This window comes from Recurvomyces mirabilis, assembly GCF_035927965.1.
Source record: "Recurvomyces mirabilis strain CCFEE 5264 chromosome Unknown scaffold_22, whole genome shotgun sequence".
NCBI classification, from domain to species: Eukaryota; Fungi; Ascomycota; class Dothideomycetes; order Mycosphaerellales; family Teratosphaeriaceae; genus Recurvomyces; species Recurvomyces mirabilis.
Genome location: NW_027041956.1, coordinates 130982 through 150836, shown reverse-complemented (window position 1 = coordinate 150836; position 19855 = coordinate 130982). Strand labels below are relative to the sequence as shown.

General features: G+C 50.6%; 7 protein-coding genes across 7 annotated transcripts; 3 read left to right on the top strand and 4 right to left on the bottom strand.

Moving 5' to 3' along the window:
• Positions 1 to 60: 60 nt before the first annotated feature.
• Positions 61 to 1095, top strand: LTS14_007748 (uncharacterized protein; the record flags this gene model as incomplete). The annotated part of the gene is made up of 1 exon (XM_064840438.1): positions 61 to 1095. One exon carries the CDS (start codon positions 61 to 63, stop codon positions 1093 to 1095), a length of 1035 nt encoding a protein of 344 aa, XP_064691888.1.
• Positions 1096 to 1266: 171 nt separating this feature from the next.
• LTS14_007747 (uncharacterized protein) lies at positions 1267 to 2205 on the top strand (the record flags this gene model as incomplete). The annotated part of the gene is made up of 2 exons (XM_064840437.1): positions 1267 to 1294; positions 1352 to 2205. 2 exons carry the CDS (start codon positions 1267 to 1269, stop codon positions 2203 to 2205), a joined length of 882 nt encoding a protein of 293 aa, XP_064691887.1.
• A 1303-nt stretch (positions 2206 to 3508) lies between these two features.
• On the bottom strand, positions 3509 to 4840 carry LTS14_007746 (uncharacterized protein; the record flags this gene model as incomplete). Its single annotated transcript, XM_064840436.1, has 1 exon — positions 3509 to 4840. One exon carries the CDS (start codon positions 4838 to 4840, stop codon positions 3509 to 3511), a length of 1332 nt encoding a protein of 443 aa, XP_064691886.1.
• A 428-nt stretch (positions 4841 to 5268) lies between these two features.
• LTS14_007745 (uncharacterized protein) lies at positions 5269 to 6576 on the bottom strand (the record flags this gene model as incomplete). The annotated part of the gene is made up of 2 exons (XM_064840435.1): positions 5269 to 5496; positions 5530 to 6576. 2 exons carry the CDS (start codon positions 6574 to 6576, stop codon positions 5269 to 5271), a joined length of 1275 nt encoding a protein of 424 aa, XP_064691885.1.
• Positions 6577 to 7538: 962 nt separating this feature from the next.
• LTS14_007744 (uncharacterized protein) lies at positions 7539 to 8932 on the bottom strand (the record flags this gene model as incomplete). Its single annotated transcript, XM_064840434.1, has 2 exons — positions 7539 to 8702; positions 8759 to 8932. 2 exons carry the CDS (start codon positions 8930 to 8932, stop codon positions 7539 to 7541), a joined length of 1338 nt encoding a protein of 445 aa, XP_064691884.1.
• Positions 8933 to 9510: 578 nt separating this feature from the next.
• On the top strand, positions 9511 to 11520 carry LTS14_007743 (uncharacterized protein; the record flags this gene model as incomplete). Its single annotated transcript, XM_064840433.1, has 9 exons — positions 9511 to 9612; positions 9678 to 9788; positions 9840 to 10020; positions 10097 to 10284; positions 10607 to 10780; positions 10833 to 10916; positions 10979 to 11146; positions 11202 to 11272; positions 11343 to 11520. The coding sequence occupies 9 exons, from the start codon at positions 9511 to 9513 to the stop codon at positions 11518 to 11520; spliced, it is 1257 nt and encodes a 418-aa protein (XP_064691883.1).
• A 63-nt stretch (positions 11521 to 11583) lies between these two features.
• LTS14_007742 (uncharacterized protein) lies at positions 11584 to 13091 on the bottom strand (the record flags this gene model as incomplete). Its single annotated transcript, XM_064840432.1, has 3 exons — positions 11584 to 12060; positions 12102 to 12536; positions 12660 to 13091. The coding sequence occupies 3 exons, from the start codon at positions 13089 to 13091 to the stop codon at positions 11584 to 11586; spliced, it is 1344 nt and encodes a 447-aa protein (XP_064691882.1).
• Positions 13092 to 19855: the final 6764 nt, after the last annotated feature.

Below are 19855 nucleotides of genomic sequence, written 5' to 3'. Positions count from 1 at the left end.
TGAGTATACTAATCCCTTCCGTCTGGTCAATCTCACAATTCTTCACTTTTGTGAATGAACATGCTAGCACGAGCAGTAGCGGCCTATCAAGCCGAGTATATCAACAACGAAGAAGATGAGACCGTCTCTTTCCTTCGCCGCACGATACGAAGGCGACTTTCTCCCATACTCTTCTTCGGAAAGCAGGGTACCAGCAGTGAGGATGGTGAGATCTCACAGCGAGGCTGGCATCATCGCACCCCAAGTCAGACGAGCTCAGGAAGCAGTACTCCACCGCCATCGTACCATACTTCACCACGAACATCTCTGTATCAGGCAATAGAGGACGCTGAGGACGGTGATGGAGATGGCACGATCTCACCGAGTGGCATAGTAACTCCTGTGGCAGAGGCAGCTCCGCTCATAAATACAGACGACATGACCAGTGACGTCCGATGGAGATACGCACGGCGTGGACTGTCACTACTCTCGCTTGCTGTAGACGGTGAGAGCGCACTGGACCAGGATCCGCGATTCAACAGAAAGCTGTATCTCGACAGTATTGGCTACATGCTGCAAGGACTACCAAACGATCTGACAGCTGAGGAAGAGGCTTCGGTACTGAGAGCACTGCCAGACCGTCTTGCCATACCGAGGACGATTGACAGTCACTTGGACGTCCAGGTCAGTATCCAAGAAGGAAACAAGACTGCACGACCAGGTATGATGAGCCAGACTAGACAGCCTTCAATGCTTCACCGCGTAACCGCCGCAGCGACATTCTACCTCATCATCTTCCTCAACTTCATCCTTCCATACGTCCAGCTCGGACTAGAGAAAGCATATCGCTACGACCGAAAACACAAGATCAGTGATCGGGTGCTTGTGCAAGGTATCTCAGCGGCGGATGCAGTCAGTCGATATGTGGTATCAGCCGCTGGTATGGTTTGTGTGATGACTGATGGAGAAGTTGGCAAGGGTATCAGGGAGGTCGTAATGTGGTGGCTGCACGAATCTATGGGCGGTTTATATGATGGAGTTGGGCAGGGTATGCAGAATGTGGCACCGAGAAGAGAAGATCGAAAATACGGTCTTGGTCGCGACTCGCGATGTTGAAGCAGTGAGACGAGTTCGTCGATATCTGGGTATAAGTGCTCTTATCTTGTCTGGATTCCTTCACCATATATACCCCTCATCCGACATCGCAGCTTTATGCTTCTGCGCCGCTGTATCACCAAATGCTGGTGACTGACATGTACGTGTGATAAAGCAGCACATACCTATAGCATGTCCATATCTGCCGCTGGCACGAAGGGTAAGCATCGAGAACGTGAATTGACTAGCTGACCCAACTATCACTGCATGATGGCAGAGATACCAGCCGAAGGAGTCGTCGAGATCGATGGCATCAACTACTACACCCTCCTCGAGCAGCCCACAAACGCTCGGAAAGATGCTCCAGTCGTGCTCCTTATACACGCGCTCATGTCGTCTCTCCGGATGTGGGACGCTACTGTAAAAACACTAACAACCAATGGCTACCGTACAATCCGCTACGACCACATCGGCCATAACAAGACGTCTGCACCTGCGAAAGACCAAACCCAAAACTTCCATATGGACGACCTCACCCGCCACGCCCACGCCATCGTCAAAGCACGCACGGGCGAGCAGAATCTCAAGGCCGTGGTGGGTTGTAGTATCGGGGGCACGATAGCTTTTCGCTATGCTCAGCTCTTCTCAGATGATGTCAAAGTTATTATCTCGTTATGCTCACCCGGTATCAAGGCCCCGGCCGCTGCTCAAGATCTCTGGGCTCAGCGGATCAAGTTGTTCGAGGAGGATGTCAAGACAGGGAAGCACGAATTAGCCGACCAGACGATTGCGAGATGGTTCCCGGGTGATCGCCGAGAAGACGATGCTGTTCGAGCGGAGAGCCTGGGACATGTTTTGACTTGCTCATTTGCTGGGTATCGTGCACTCGCCGACACTATCAGGGATTACGACTACGAGGATCAGATAGCTGCTATTGGGAAGGTGAAGACGTTGGTGTTGGCTGGAGAGGAGGATAAGGCTGCTGATGCTATTATGTTGGAGGATGTGGCTGATAAGATTCCGGGGGCTGAGTTTGGGAAGTTTGAGGAGACGGGGCATTTGCCGCCTATGCAGAGGCCGGTGGAGTTTGGTAAGAGGATGATGGGGTTTTTGGGACCGGCTGTACTATGATAATGGGAAATCTCACAAGCATTTCGAGTGCGACTCTGGTATGCTATGGTTGCCCATCGCCAAAGATCGAGATGACCTCGTCTTATGTAAGGCACTACGGTGCCTATCTGTAGATTTTCTGTAGAAGCATCAGTATCGGTACAATGTGCTAGTTGGTTAACCTTCTATTACTCAATCTCTAGCCATGGTCTAACCATCTCTGCCTTGTTCAAAGCTGTCACTCCCCAGCTTGTCTGGTTGCGTTGAAAATGATCTCCATTGGATCTTGATAACGCGTCCTCGTTCAAATGGCGAAAAGTTCCCGAGTATGGCGACGGCTCGTCTGCCAAAACACAAAGATTCAAGAGCCATTGGCTTCTTCACACCACAAAAACAAAAGGACCTATAAAACCTCAAGACGACGACTAGCTATGGTCCAGGAATTGGCAAAAATCATAGCATCAGTTCAGAATCTGATGTGCTAACCCCTACACCATACAACCGATGTAGGTCGTCGTATAACAATCGTACAAGCGGCAGGTCGTACCCGGAATCGAACCGGGGTATCCAGAAGACGATACGATGCTACGATTGACAGTCCTAAAAGCCCAAAATCTTATAATCCTTCAAAAACGAAAACCCGAATATCAGCCGCTCATAAGCCATGGCAAGTAACTCCAAGCCTCCACGACTCACGGACAGCAGTATGAGAGACTACAGGAACCCGGGGCAGCGAGGTGGGCACGATAGATACGTGCAATGCGACGTGGGGAGCGTGGAAACATCGCACTGTTGGAATTCAAGGGCAGTTATGGTAGTGACTTTTTCCTATGCTTCATATCTATCCTCCAACAGCATGACAACGCAATGCCGAGACTGCCTATTCCTGCACGCTCTCCTTGTCAGCAGGTCACATACTTCGTAGGGTCAAAATATGATCCAGATAGAACTAGGAGCTTACCATCCTTTGTCGAAGGCTTTCTAAACAGAACTGGCACTCTCAAGATACAGTCAGAGAACACACGGAACGTCCGATCCTCCGCCAATTTCTCGAGAGGTCAAGTACGCACCATACCATCGAAAAAAGATCAGAATAAAACTGCATGCCATAGTAGATCGATACAAATGGCGCTATGATAGGATCTGATTACACGACGACAGAGCACGAGCTACCGCTACTCCTCCACTATCCCCCTCCAAACGTGATGTAACACGAACCATCCAAGTCTACTTCAGACGGGTATGCAGACAGACTGCGTGGTGTCAATGTCTGGATACTTCGTGTCCGCGCTCTGACAACGTACCGAAGTGGCGAACAGAAATCCTACTCCTCCTCACTCTCCTCCTCATCCTCCACCACCCCCGGCCCCTCCTCCTCCGCCATCGCAGCCGCCAACTGCGCATCCAAATCATCCTCGTCACCTCCCGCCGTAGCATTCGTAACAGTCGCAGCGCTAATCGAAGGCTTATGTACCGCAGCAGGGGAAGGTAATTCAAGGTCCTCCACATCCGCATCATCGTCTTCGTCGTTATGGCCACGAGGATTTCGTGATGGGTTGGCGCCGAAATGTTCGGGACTGCTGCCCATTTCGAAGGTGAAGGTCCTTTCACCTTCTTCTTCTTCTTCTGCTGCTTCTTCGATCTCGTCTGGTCGTATGGGAGCTGGAGAGCCGGCGATGTGGGAGTTGGGGGTATTTGCTGCTGACTGTAGACTTATGGGAGCTTCACCGAGCTGACCGCTAAGAGCAAGTGACATGGCATTCCTGCTCGTACCCTTTGATGACGAGTCTCCATTTTCCAGTACTAGCTCGCCGTTGTCATCTTCGTCATCTGGTTGCCGAAGAGACGCTTTACGATCGACCCTGATCTTTGGTGGTGGCTCATTGGAGCGCGAAGTCTGGGTCTTGGTGGTTTTCGTTTTGGCAGAGGCAGTCGCAGGGGAGTCAGCAACCTTAGTACGCTTAGCGGTCGTAGTGGTTGCTGCAGTCGTCTGGATCTTTCTTTTCTTTTGCGGCACCAGTGCTGAGTCTGCCGTCCGTCTGACAGGTCGCGAGATGGGAGTCGCGCTCGCAGGCCGAGGATGCTGTGGTGTGCCGAGTGTGCTTCGTGGTCCTTCCGTCTCGGCAGGTCTACTTTTGGCTTCGGAGGCCGTCTTGAGGTAATGCCTGTAGTCGAACGGGTTGTCTGGATCTAGCGGCGCCTCTTTGCCCTCATCATGGTCACCGAACAGACCCTCTTCCACCTCGTCGTTCAAGCTGACATGAGTGTGTTGCTCCTGCAGCACATCGGCATCGGATTGTATCGGAGTAGTCGTGAGGTTGAAGACCCAGTCTGCTGATAGCTTCTCCAGTACTGCATCCTCGCCGTCTTTGATTACGAGCACGTAGCTGTCCTCTGCCTCTTGTCCTTGGCCAGTATATCTGTACTCATCTTCGCCATCCTGCAACAAGAGCCCGCTCGCGGTATTCGCCGAATTCCTGCTTATCCTGCTCGTGCTCTGCTCCTCACGTCGTAATGTCGGTCTATGATTGTATCGTACACTCTGATACTTCTTCGGTGCTCCAGCTTTCCCGCCAAAACTGCTCCCAAGGCGGATGCTGTAGGTTCCTGGAGCTTTGAAGTCTACCGCAGGCATGGTGAGAGTCGAAGCTGCCATGCTGTCTTGGAGATTGCTAGGGATATCGAGACATATACGAGCATAGTACTATATCAATATGGTCCATTGGTGAAGGAAAGACAGAAGCAAGTTCTTTGTTCTACAACAGGTGCTTCACCTAGTTACGGTCTCACATGCCGCTGACGTGGGTCGCCCTAGTGGAAGCCACCTGCACGTCAAAGCAAGCGGTTCGTGGAGGCGGGCCGGTCATGCTATGATTGAGACAAGCAATTAGTCAGGACTGTATGAGTGGGACGATGGAGATGGGCGGTTGACACAAGAAGAAGTTCGTATGAAGCTATGCTAAGATTACAATACCAGTGACCACCATGACCTCCCATTTCCTGACTCCCACCATGTTCAACACCTTATGAATTCATTCTGAGCTAACTAGCCACTTGATACTCAGACATTTGAGGAGACATCGTCTACTGAGCCCCATTCTTGATAGCCTCCTTATGAGCTTCAATAGCGATAAGCTGAAGCTCAGCAGCAGCGCTCTTGACAGCAATCACAATGCGGTCGCTTCCCATGACAAAGAGAGAAAGCAGAGCCAAGTGTAGGCCAACGAAGATGATAGTGAACTGTGCCATGACCATCTTGGCGTAGAGCTTGATGATGCGCAGGCGAGCAGATCGGTCGAAGGAGCGCCATGCCTGGAGGAAGAGGCTGCGGCAGCCACCACGTACACTGAGGTCGATGTCGCCCATGATTGCGGCCTTGTCGAACGGCACGATGGTCTGCTCATCCTCTGGCAGCAGAAGAGCCTCGACGCGGGTCAAGGTTACGGCAGCTGGGAGGAGGACAGCCAAAGCGACGAAGATGGCGGTAGCTGGGACAGCCAAGAAGCGGAGACCCATAAGCACCATCTTGCCGCAGTTCTCGTGGTTCGCAGCGTCGGCCAAGTGCTCGTGCTTGATGTTCGGGAGACCGACAGCGAAGGCGACAGCGACTGGGAGGATGAATGCAGCCTGTTGTGCAACGGCGAAGACTAGCGATGGCAGCAAAAGAGCCCTGCACTGCTTCCTTGGCACGATGCGGCGGTACCATGGCTTAGCGGACGGGGCAGCGATCATGCTGTGTGTCCAGACCATGTGCACACGCATGAGACCGATAGAGACAAAGATGTAGCTGAAGAAGTGGCCGACGAAGCCGAATCCCATTAGGCCAGCGAGGAGGTTAGCGAATGTGCCGTGGAGGCCGTGGTAGAGGATGCTGAGACCAAGACCCCTCCATCGAGCTCGGAAGCCACCAGTGCGGTGAAGAAGGCCGATTGTAGCCACGATCTTGCTGGTGATGGGCTTGTGGGAGATGACAGTGACCTCGACATCCACATCAGATTCGGGTGTAGTCTCTGTCGGAATGAACGCCTCCTTCTCGGCGATTGGCGCATCTGGCTCATCGGAGTATGCTGGTGGAGCGTCTTCGGCGTACTTGGGTGGGTTGGTTGACCTGGGCTCGATGATGGCGGTGGAAGAAGGGCTCTCAATCATGGCCAAAGAAGCCATGACATCGCCGATAGTGTAGCGGATGCTAGCCACGAGCACCAGCGACAAGATCACAGGTATAAGGATCGGCAACAGCTCCCATGGCTTGACCTCATCCCCGGTCTTCTCGCGCAATGCAGCATCGTGCTGGAGCCTCGCAATCGTCTCCGGGCTGATGCCTGCGATGTGGTTCTGGGCGACCTCCACACCGCGGCGGACTACGTGGCCGAGCACGTGGACGGTCGACATATTGGTTGTTTTCGTGTCCGATCGGGGTGGTGATTATCGAAGGGTATGTAGGTCAATTAACAAAAGGAATAAGTGGTGGGTAGATAAGTGTGAGGGAAGAATCGTATTGGAAGGTCAGCGAAGGCAGCAGCGTTCGAGGAGGCGCTTGTTGGCTGCGCCACTCCGACGAAGCGGAGCAACACAAAGCCGCTCGAGCACGAGCACGTGATGGCTAATTTTTGGCTCGCATTCGTGAACGGCTTCGCTTTCTTCTTGCACCATCTTGCATTGAGAGTGGCATACCGAGACATTACTTCATGGCTATGGCTGATGTCTGCTGAGCAGACATACTGAGCATACACCTGGGCACAAAGCACACGAGCTGCTCCACATGAAACAGTGATCGAGAAGGCGAACCCCGATACCATCATACAGTGTCTCTGAAGCGATTCAATGCCGAGATATGAGGTTGAGCCGACTCACACTGTCCTGACTATAGCTGTTATGCACTTGCGCAAGTAATCTAACACGAAGTCTTGGCGCAGCAATGCGCCTGCTCAATGTCAACACTCTCCAATTCCGCGAGTTCTTTGACAAAGATGTGCCGCCCTACGCCATACTCTCACACCGATGGTCGAACGATGAGCTTACGTACAAGGACTTCCTACGTGGCCGAAGAACAGACAGTACAGGCCACCGCAAAGTGCTCGAGTGCTGCGAGCTCGTGCGACAATGGAGTTTTGTAAATAGAGCACTCGTGAATGCAGATATCTCACATGACGGCCTTCCATCAGAGTCGCGTACTGTTTTGTAAGGATCAAAGTATCAGAACACTCCTGCCTTTTTTGCTTGATATCGACAGTGTGACATCGTCGTTGCATAGCCTGACAATAAACACATTCTACCGGTCTGTGCTGTGAGGCTGCACATGACGGAAATTTGTCTGGTGTAATGTCAATTCTTTGCTCGTCAGATCAGTCAAGCTACCACTTGTTGTCAAATACACGACCGTCTACATGATTTACCATGTCCTGCACTGGCGGTAATCTATTGAGAGCACCACCAAATATTATACCCTTGCGCATGACCTCCCGATAGTTCTTCCCTGGGTTTACCTTACCCAGCACGTAGTCCCGTCTTGTTTCTACCCGGTCGGGTACAGGTATGGAGCGGCCGACGATGGCTTCCATGCCCTGCCAAGCGAAAGTGATCGCTTCTTTGGCACCGGCCGGCACACCAGCAGCGTCGAGCATCATTATTTTCGTGTTTGGGTAGTGCTTCTGGATGTGTGCGGTGATATTTGGGTTGTAGGCGCCACCGCCGCACATGAAGATCTCGTCAATGTGCTGCGATGGTGCGTAGCGCTTGTAGTGATCTACAATCGCTTGTGCTGTATTTCGCGTGACGGTCGCGACGACATCGTCCGGAGACATGCCGGCTGCTTCCGCTTTGCGGATGAGGTCGAAAGCGAGAGTATCCCGAAAGACTTCACGCCCGGTTGTCTTGGGAGGTGCGAGTTGGAAGTACTCGTGCTGGAGGGACTCATTCACTAACTCATGATTGACTATGCCGCGTTTGCCCATCTCGCCGTCTTTGTCGTACTCGCGAGCGCCGCCGGTATAATGACGGACGACTGCATCGATGAAGACGTTGCCCGGGCCGGTGTCAAAGTCGAAACACTTATCGATACCACCAGCGTTATCTGGCGGGATGAAACATACGTTGGCAACGCCGCCGATATTCTGACAGGCTCGGAGTTTGGTGGGGTGGTGCAATAGTAGCGCGTCAAAGAAGGCAATCAAGGGTGCGCCTTGCCTACCAGCCGCTTGATCGCTAACTCGGAAGTCGGTCACTGTGGTGATGCCAGTTCGTGCGGCGATGAAGGTTCCTTCGGCCATTGTAAGAGCACTCTTCACTTGACCCGCTGCGGGCATACTGAGTAGCCAGATGGTCTGCCCATGGGGCCCAATTGCATCGATATCTGACTTCTCCACCCTATGCTCTGTACAGAAGTCCTCAACAGCCGACGCGAAAGTCTCGCCCAGAAGTACATTGACTTCAGACAGCTCCTCTGGTGTTGTCTTGTTGTGCAGGATCATGTCCATGACCCGACGTTTGATGTTCCTCTCAAGCGGTACCTCTCCATACTGAGGAATTGGGTCAGCTCTTGTGTCTTGAATTGGTACACGACAGACATTCGTACCTTGAGCAACTCAAAGTGCATTGGCGCATCTGGAAAAGATTGGCGGAAGCGACAAAGAGCGCAGTCGATCCCATCCATGCTCGTGCCGCTATTGAGAACGATTACAGTCAAGTCCAATCCGTCCGCGCCATGTTGCTGCGACGGCATACCTTCCATTGGGACCGAGCTAGACATGATCGCTGGTTGTGACTCTACTGATTCTTGGTTCGACAGCCCAGGAGTGCAAGACGAAAGAGATTCAAATGTTGCCCTGGAAGAACTATGCATGGGGATACTTAAATGGTGAAAGCCATCGGCACGAGAGGAATCCAACGCTTCCGTCGACGGCGGCCTTGACGAAGTCACCGTCTTCGTCATTACCGTTATCGGTCCATGTTTATACGACTTAGGGCGGAAGCACGATCGCTTGACAGCGACATGAATGTGGAGAAGTGAAGCTTCGCCAGTATGGAAATTCGCTCAATCGTCTCGTATTTTCGCTTGATCGCTTAAATCCGACGGCTGCACCATCCGGACCAGCGTGCATGGCGACCCCATGGGCAGTTTTGCGAGCGTTGCGATCATGACAGGGCTGAGAGAGCCGAAGTAGGAACAAAGTCATGCGACAAGGAGGGACTCGGACCAAGAGCACAAACAGGTTGTTCGAACACATAAAAAGCATCCAGCCCTGCGCTCTCGGTGTGGATGCAGATCAACAGCAGACATCATCCTAAGCCGGCCCGTCGCAAATCACCCTTTGCGAACGCTTCATAATGGCATTCGGTACTGCTTGGAAGAGGCTGTCGCCTCGACAGCTCAACTTCGCCATCCAAGCGTTCTCGCTCATTGCAATCTTCTTCGAGGGTTATGACCAAGTTCGATTACAATCATCAGACCTTTGTCACATTTGTTGATCGCTTTCTCACATTGCGTGCTACAGGGTGTGATGGGTGGTGTGAACGCGAGTCCTCGATATGTCCAAGAAGTCGCTATCGGTACACCTGCGGGAGTCGTGACGAACGATGTGAAGCAGGGTGGTATCGTCAGCATCGTGAGTCGTTTGCTTCGCCGTCTCTAACAGTCCAGCTGATCACCCCTCCAGTACTATCTGGGTGCCATCGTCGGATGCTTTGTTGGTGGTTGGGCAGCTGACCGCATTGGCCGTATAAATGGCCTCTTCTACGCCGCATTCTTTGCTCTCATTGGAGGTGCTCTTCAAGCCGCCACGCAAAGCGCCGATTTCATTTTGATTGCTCGTGTTGTCACAGGGCTCGGAACAGGAGGTAAGTCTGAGCACACGTTCTGGGTCTCCACGAGTACATCCAGCTGCACTCGCTGACATGACAATGTTGTTCCTAGTGCTGACCGGTATCACACCCGTAATGATCTCGGAAGTCTCGAGTGCGACACACCGCGGCGGATATCTTGGTTACGTTTTCATTGCGGATTACCTCGGTATCAGTATAGCGTACTGGTTGTCCTTCGGCTTGGCCTTCGTCGACAATGGCTACTCGGACGTCCGATGGAATTTCTTTTGGGCTTTCAATGTATCCCAGCGCTGGTGCTGCTTGTTGGCATCAAGATGCTTCCGGACTCTCCTCGGTTCTATGCTTCTGTTGGCCGGCTGCAAGAGGCGAAAGAAGTGTTGGTACACATCCGGGGTGGACTCAGCCCGCAGGTCGAGCAGGAGTTCAACGAGATCTGCGTGGTGGCCGAGGAAAGCAGACCTAGCTCACCAGTCGAGTTCATCAAGATCCTTCTTGGTATGAACAGACACAAGGCACCCCATCTCGGACGCAGAGCATGGTTGTGCATCTGGCTCCAGATTATGGCGTCCTGGACTGGCATCACGGCCGTGACTGCGTATAGTTCGTTCTTCTGCGCCAGGCTGGGTACAGCGCGCTCAAGCAAAACGGTCTTGCTGGCGGTCTGAACGCTATCGGAATCGTTGGAACAATCATTTCGGCTCAGATTGTCGACAAACTCGGACGACGCCCTTGCCTTATGGGTGGTGCTGGTGGTCTTGCAGTCGTGAATCTTATTGTACGATAGCGCTTTCTCAACATACGAAAACAAAGGAGCTAATGTTCGTTAGGCTGCGTCTCTGTACGAAGCGGCACGCCACAACCGGTCCATTTCTACGCAAGTAGCACCGGCTGCAGTCACCATGCTGTTCTTGGTATGTGAAGTATCACGCTGCTTTAGGGGAGACTCAGACTGACGTAAGGTGTCATCCGGTAGTTCAACCTTGTCTACGCCGCTACTTGGGGCACCGTTGCATTTCTTGTGCCTACCGAAATCTTCCCGAGTGACCTGAGAGCTCAGGGTAACGGTTTTGGAATCACTGGTTGGGCCATTGGTGTTGGCTGGGCTGTCCTCGTGAATCCCATCATGTTTGGGCACCTCGAGGTATGTGCCTCGATGATTATATCCACGGGCGAGACTGACGCTGTTTGCTTCCCAGAACCGGACTTACTTCCTCTTTGCCGGGCTCAACCTCCTTTGGATCCCTATCGTCTACCTTTTGTATCCTGAGTGAGTAGCACTGCCCTGCTCATTGATGCACCGGGAAATGATGCTGACTTCTCGCTCCCTTGTCCCATAGGACGAAAGATAGGTCGCTCGAGTCGATTGACGCAATGTTCTCTTCGTCATCACCGTTTTTCAACCAGATGGAACGGTCGTACGAGTTGAACAAAGATGTTGTAGCTCTGGCTGGGGGCGAAAGGGCCAAGAGCGTGGCCAGTGTAGAGAAGGGTCATGAGCCCGGTACGTACAAGTAGAATCGATGGGTCTGTATCGCCAGATAGCCGCTCGGAAACCCACCAATAGCAGCTATGACTCGCTCACGCAAAGTTCAACGCCCAAGTCCAATCTTCGAGGAGATCCGGTGAAAAGCGATATTGAGGCGAAGAGTAGTCTGCTGTAGGCACAGGAAGCAATGCTTGACCGTCTGATATGGCGGAATCCCTCGCAGCGGGCCCAGCCTGGGCTTCGATTGCAACATCAACGGGTCGTGATGTGTGGAGCTGCAGCTCGGCATTCATAAACTGATCGATACGAGAGACTTTAGTGTGAAGCTTCTTGCTCGCGCCGGGAGGGCAGAACAGATGGACTTCAAGGTCTGCCAGAAGCTTGGCAAGATCAAGGAGTACAGACCGTACTGAATGGTAGGTTGCTCTAGTCATTCCGTCCTCGAAAGCCGCGCCGAGTATGTTTCCAATCTCAGCCAGATAGTGAAGAAGAGGCGAGCTGATTGCACGCAAATATGCTACCGGCACAGAAGCGAACCCAGCAATGACTTTGCCAGCGACCAGGCACTTCTGCTCGAGGGTGGAATGTGAATTGGCGAGGTACACCATACGCACGAGCTGTATAGTCGCTGCAATGTTGGCCGCTTGAAAGCTGAAAAGGTTCTCATTGAGATTGCCGTCGGCTGCTTGGTCGTTTTGAAGATGTCGGGGAGCTCATCATACATGGTCATGATCTGATCAAGTACGGCGAATTGTGAGACCATGTTGTCCTCGAACAAAGCTTGAACGACCGGTGTCCTGCGCACAGGAGTTCGCAGACGCCGTAGATTGTCTACAGCGTGCTCCAGGATTCGGTACAGATCCGTGACGAAGTTCCATCCTTGGAGCCAATGGGGATGGTCGTCGAGCGCAGCAATGGAGCGTGCATTCTCATAATCCAAATCGAAGTCGCCCTTGTGTGGATAGCACACACTTGACGAGGCTTCCCGACTCCTGACGACTCCAGCCCAGACCACGGAAGTGAAGATGTCGAGCGTGTATGTTGACTAAATGAGCCGTCGTCTCTCTTCTAGCTCAATCGCAGTCGGATTTGGGGGCCAGTTGGCTTCATCGTGCAGCGCACCGACTGCGACGAAAGTGTGATATATGCCAAGGTGATGATTCATTACCGCCGGCTTGCCATACTGTATAGCCACGATAGCCAATATGACAGAAGCGCGCATGTAATCGAACGATTGGGTAAATGGAGCGTCTCTGGGCATCGCCCGCTCTGCAGCGTCAAACAGTCTTTCCGAGCACGGATCCTGTAGTGAAGCCAAATCGTATGCGTTCGAACCCAGCGCGTTGTCACGTACACGTGCGGATGCTAGCGCAGCTATGGCCATGACACAAGCACCCAACGATCGATTAGTGAGATGCTCGCCGCGAGCTACCTTTCGGAGCAACGATGACCGATGGAAAAGAGGGAACACCGGGTAGATGACCTCGAAGAAAATTTCCGTCAGGTCCGTAACCAGCGCTTGGTTGACATTGATGTCCAGCCGCCAGTCGTCGTACGTGTCGCCATCTCCATCAGATACACGAGGGCAAGTCGGCGTCATCACTGGGGACCTTCCAGTCAGGGATCCATGATGAGTCAAAGAATCGCCGGGGATACTACTTGTTCGTATTGTGCTGTGTTTTGGTTTGGCTCCGCGCTTGCGGATCAATCGTTCGATAGTACAATCCTCATTGTAGAGCGTACAGTTCTGGCATCGCAAGTCTTGCTCGGTAGCATAAGGACAACGTACGCTCCTGCGGCTACATGCATCGCACGCTCGTGGGTTACGTCGATGCTTGCGTGTTGCGGCTTGACTCATGAGGGTCGACTGCTTGGATCACAAGGGACGGGTAAAGCTCATCTGGTGGCAGCAGATGAACCAATACCTGTGCAGGTCCAGCACCTGGCGTTTCCCAAGAGGTTCTGATGCCGACATGCCACCGGTGTGCAATGCAGACGCAAAGGAGACGCGATTGTTGACGGACGTGGACATGACCGGGGTCGTCTCACCTTCCTGTTTCGGTGAGACTGGATGCCTGAGGTGTTGATCGATGTTGACGCTCAAAGCGGACTTCCTAGTACTATATCTACTTGTTAAGATAGAATCTACAATATTTATACTACAATCTATCTTTAGAATTAGGTATTTAATCTCCTTATAACTATATCCAAATCTCTATAAGTAACATATTATAGATAGTAGTCTTAGTAATTAGTAGAGTTAATAAGTAGATAATAATTGTTACGGACACTGTGACACGATTGGTGGGATAAGCGAGTGGACAGGAAGTTAGGAGCGGAGGCTTCCGCTCCTGCAACTGATACGACTAACACTCCTTCGATTAGTCGGATCAGACACTACTGACTGAACTAACCGCGCTGCGATCAGTCGGATTAGTAGAGACACGAATCTCCTATGTATATAGAATAAGCGTTTCTTATGTAGGTAGTTCGTATTCAACCTAAGTTACCAACCCGCCGAAAGGTCAAACCTTAGAGCAGTTACTTACCCGACCCATCGCTTAGAACTCACTCGTCTAACGAGCTCTAACCCCCTTGTACCGCAGGTGCATAACATTTTGAACACCCTTACAGCAGGTGAGTACCCCAAGCAAACAAATAGCTCCTAATAACGAAAGAGACGTCAGCATAGCTTCGACCGCTCGAGCTAGTGCCTCTACTAATAAAGATAGGACAAAGTATTCCGCCAAGCCGGACTTCTTCTATGGGGATCGCAACAAGCTCGATAACTAGTTAAACCAGATTATGCTATACTTCTCCCTTAAAGGTATTACAAGTAAACAACGACGCTGCCGCATCGCAGCATCCTACCTTCGAGGCGAAGCTCAAAGCTGGATACGTCCTAAATTAACTATGGTCCTACTCGAGAACAGAGACCCGGACGGGATCTTTGCCGACTTCTCGGAGTTCGCTAAACAGGTTAAGGGAATCTATGGACTTAGTAACGACTAGCAAGTCGCTATCCGGAACATCCAACACGTTACGTAAAGGGCCTCCGCATCCTAGTACACCGCCAAGTTCAAAGAGGTTTCTACTCGTACTGGATGGGACGGCAATGCATTAAGATCTATGTACTATCGAGGACTCAAAGACAACGTCAAGGACGAGCTTATAAGATACGGAGGACGCCAAGACACCTTAGAATACTTGCAGGAGGCTGCAATCAAGGTGGACGATATGCTCTACGAACGATACATGGAAAAACGCAATACTAATTAGGACCGCGGACGAATTGGCTATGCTCCCTACGGCCGGACCGGAGGATAGCAACGTCGCGACCCTGACGCTATAGAACTCGACGCCACTCAACGCAAGTTTGGAGGAGGCAAACCCAATAGAGCAGGAGCTAAGGGCAAGAACCACGCCTAGGGTAAGAAGCAAGGACTGAAGTACTATTCGTGCGGAAAGGAAGGACACTACGCACGAGACTACCGTAGCCGCAAGGTGCAACCACAGCAGAACTACAAGGCGGATCTTAGGGAGGTCAACGCCATAGAGATCAACGTCACAGAACGACGTAATCCATTTGCCGAACATATTCAGGAAGCCATTAACGTCATTTAGTCAGGAATGCACGTTAGTGAGGAATCAGCCAATAGCAATGCTGTACGACAAACGCAGTCCGAAATCGCCAATACGATGGGCTTGATGAAGAAACGACACCCTAATCGTAAGGACGAAATCATCAAATAGGAGAACAAGTTCCTCGAACTACTCGGAACGGTCTCCACGGATAACATCTACGTCATCCGCGACACGATGATAAAGATCGGAGAAAGCGTCGGAAAGGACCTAGATAACGAACACAAACAACTACACTAGACAGGATGTTACAACGACTCCTGTACGACTTACTACTCGAGTAAGGCAGACTTAGGATAGTTCCCGAGTAAGCCTCGTCGAGAGTTCAATTCGACGGAATTATAGGGATCTAACAGTGCTGCGTATCAGCCCCCCATGTTCGAACCAGCGCTAGTTCGACAACGGCAACTACAGCAGGACAGGGACGACGGCATTTACGCCCGAGGAAGGTCTCCACCTCTACTTAGGTGGGAGGATACAACCCTACAAGAAACACAACAACCTTAGGAGGAGGAATCCGACGATAAAGAAGAATTAAGACAACTAGTCGTAATATACGATTAGGGAAGCTTCGCGCTGACCCCTGTTATACCAGACTCTAAGGACGGTCACGAGGACACGCCCGAGTCATCAGAATACGAATACACCGACGACGACAATAATAGCGATAACGAAACACTCAACTTCAGTGTCGACGTACTAGAACCAATTAGACGAATAATTCTTACAATAGTTAGACAACACGAGGAAGTCTTCCCGAAGGTGCAAGGGAAACGACGACTACATCGAAACAACTTTGACTTGCTACTTAACAACCTACGGAGGGAATTTTAGGATTATCGACAAATCAACCTCGAAGGAGGGCAAACCTATGTACGAGATACACCCCCGATAGGAAGCAAGTTCGACGGATCTGGAGGATATTACGCCCTAGACGGGATCTACATTAGCAAGAACATGCGAGACTACGTTAAGGTGCTTGCACAGCGATTCGACGAGATCTACATAATATAGGAAAACTAGCAGAACGACCTCATCACAGAATAAGAGATGATCTAGCAGTGCAAGACTGCGTTACACAAATGGTCACACGCTACAACCTACAGACTCCTACTACTACTAGTGTAGAAGGGACAGATTTTCGGTAAACTGTTATTATCGACTAAAGGACTAGTATCGACAAGTATCGAACGAGGAAGAATTACACTATAGCCTAAGGATGGACCCCTTAGTTGGGAAGTCTGCCTTAAGGACCCCGAGCTTCTAGTAGCTCTAGAGACAAAAAACTAGGAGAGCCCGTTGGTAAGAACAGATTACGGGAACTCAACAACACGAATATTCAACAGACTTCAGCAGCAGTCCTACGCACTAAATGCATCATATAAGGACACGAAACAATAGCAATAATCGACTCCGGAGCCAACGGAACGTTCATATTAGCCCAATTCGTGCAACGACACGGGATCGCAACCCGAAGGAGGAAGAATGGCGGGTACAAGCTAATAGCCGTCGATAGCTCATCCCTACCCGACGTGGATAGTGAAACGATGCCACTATCCCTAGCGATGCAACAGCACCACGAGACGATAGTCCTGGACGTCGTGCCTATAGCTAGACACGATATCGTATTAGGCACGCCTTGGTTGGAACGTCACAACCTACACATAGAGTAGAAAACGAGAGTACTTACATTTAAGCGATGCGTATGCGTTACCGACATCGAGCCTACACGCCGGCAGAGTTCAGCGGTAGATGAGGAACGACAGCATACATACATAGCTAATCAACAACCGAAACAGGAGCTACGTAGTAGCCCAAGCTCGACAGATGCCGGAATAGATCCACCGGATTAACAAGTCAGAGCGAAGGAGGACAAGGACGCACCTCTAGGAATCCCTAAAGAGTTTACACGATAGAAACGCCTCTTTTAGGAAGAGACAGGGCTCGCGGCCTTGCCTAAACACAGACTATAGGATTATAAGATACCAATCCAGCCTAGTAAGGAACCACTATAGGGACCACTTTACGCATTATTACAACGAGAGCTGGAAGAGCAGCGAAGCTAGATAGACAAGAACCTATCTAGGGGATAGATTGAGAAATCCCAATCGCCTGCCGCTTTACCCTCAATGTTTGTTCCGAAGAAAGGAGGAAAACTACGCATAGTTATCGACTACAGACGACTAAACTTGATAACGATTAAGAACCGATATCCGCTACCAAACATCGAAGAAATGAAGAACCGACTCACGGGTTCTACATAGTATTCGAAGATCGACCTACGGGACGCCTTCTACGCAGTACGCATAGCACCCGGAGAAGAGTAGAAGACAGCCTTTAGAACGCGCTTCGGACTATACCAATTCCGAGTTATGCTAATGGGCTTGACAAATGCGCCAGCAACATGCCAAGAAATTGTTAACGACGCTCTACGCGACGTCCTCGACATCACAGCAATCGCCTATATGGACGATGTGCTCATCTTTACAAATGGTCCTCGAGAATTACACGCCAGACACGTCGGCGAGGTACTCGAACGCCTTGGCAATTTAGGCTTTAAAACTGCACCCGAGAAGTGCAAGTTCTTCTGCAAGGAGGTCGACTTCTTAGGCTTTATCGTTGGAGTTAACGGCATTCGCATGGATCCGGAAAAGATTAAGTCAATCATGGAATGGCCTACCCCAACGACAGTCCGAGACATTTAAGCATTCCTCGGACTAGCTAACTACAACCGAAAATTCATTAAGGATTACTTAAGGATAGCCACGTCCTTAACTAACCTAACGAAAAAGGATATCTATTGGAATTGGACGACGACACAGGAGCAAGCCTTTTAGGAGCTAAAAGAACTTAGTGCATCCGCACCAACGCTCGCTATGTTCGATCTAGAACGAGATGTTATTATCGAAACCGATGCCTCCGACTTTGCTATTGGTGCTTGCCTTACACAGGAGCACAATAGAAATCGACACCTAATCGCGTACTTCTTAAGGAAGATGACGCTAGCGGAACAAAACTATAAGATCTACGACAAGGAACTGCTTGCGATCGTCGTAGCATTGCGACACTAGAGAATATACTGTGAAGGAGCTATAGGACTGACTATCTACTCGGATTATAAGAATCTGCAATTCTTTACAACTACTAAAGATCTTTCGAGACGACAATGTCGATAGTTAGAGCTACTTGGACAATACAAGTTCAATATCATTTATACTCCAGGAAAAGACAATAGGCGCGCCGATGCGCTAAGCAGACGAAGCGACTACACGGAGGGCAACGAGCCCAAACTAAAACAGGTGCTAAAGGTTAACAAGGACGGAAGCCTTAGTGCAAAGACTCAAGAGTTCAACTTAACTCTTCGGGTTCTGCGAGACGATGACGAAGAATTCCCAGTCGAGCATGGCAAGTACAAGGTACCGCCACTCAAGGAAAACGACTGTATACGAGATCACCATAATGGGGAAGACTCCGGTTACCCAGGTGTTGCTCGAACAACAGAACACATTCGACGGAACTTCGCCTTCCTAGACATGAGACAAAAGGTCTTAGAATATATCAAGAAGTGTGTTAGTTGCAACAAGAACAAGTCTTCGCGGCACGCGAAGTACGGCAACTTACAATTCCGGGAACTACCCGAAAAACTATAGGAAGAAGTCACAATAGACTTTATAACCGATCTTCCTAAGTTACCCGACCTAGTGACAGGAGTACACTACAACGGTATCCTAGTTATGGTCGATAGGCTGACTAAGTACGCACACTTCATTCCCTGCAGCAAGACGATTACGGCCCCGCAGTTAGGCTGCCTTGTGCTCGATCGCCTTGTGCGCTACTACGGGATACCAAAGGTTTTTATTACCGACAGAGACACCAAGTTTACATCAAACTACTAGAAAACACTTGTCGCCGCAATAGGACTCAAACACAAGCTATCTATAGCATTCTATCCAGAAACGGACGGTCAAACCGAGAGAATGAACCAAAATCTCGAGCTATACCTTAGGCACTACATGAACCTAGCCCAAAATAACTAGGTAGAAAAACTACCGATGGCCCAGGTTGCGCTCAACAACAATGCCTCCGAGACTACTGGCGAGTTACTATTCTACGCCAATTACGGCAAGGATCCGAACCTGTTTATAGAACTACGCGAAGGACTAGCATCCAAGGAAGCTTTGGTTAAAGCCTCCGAACTTAAGGACGTCTACTGCAAATTACGACAAAATATCACCAAATCTTAGCGAGCTCTAGTAAGGACAAGATTTAAAGCCTCAAAAACGGCGCCTTAGCTGAAGACGGGGGATAAGGTGTATCTCCTAACGAAGAACCTAAAAACTAAGAGAGGAACAAAGAAACTAGATCATGTGAAGGTCGGACCGTTTCTAATCGCTGAGAAAAGAGGCGAACTCAACTACCGACTCGAACTACCTAGGGATGCTAGGGTGCACCCCGTATTCCACGTTTCCCTCCTCGAACTAGCGCACCCAGACACCGCGCTTTAAACGACATTCTACTACGAGTCCTAAGAAAACTAGGAATAGGAAGTAGAAGAAATCCTAGAGAAAAGAGGTTAGAAATACCTGGTCAAATGGAAAGGATACCCCAGCGAAGACAACACGTAGGAACCAAGGACTTACCTCAAGAACTGCCAAGGACTCCTCCGGGACTTTTACCGGCGTTAACCATTAGTGCAGCCATAAGATCGTCCCAAAAGTTGTT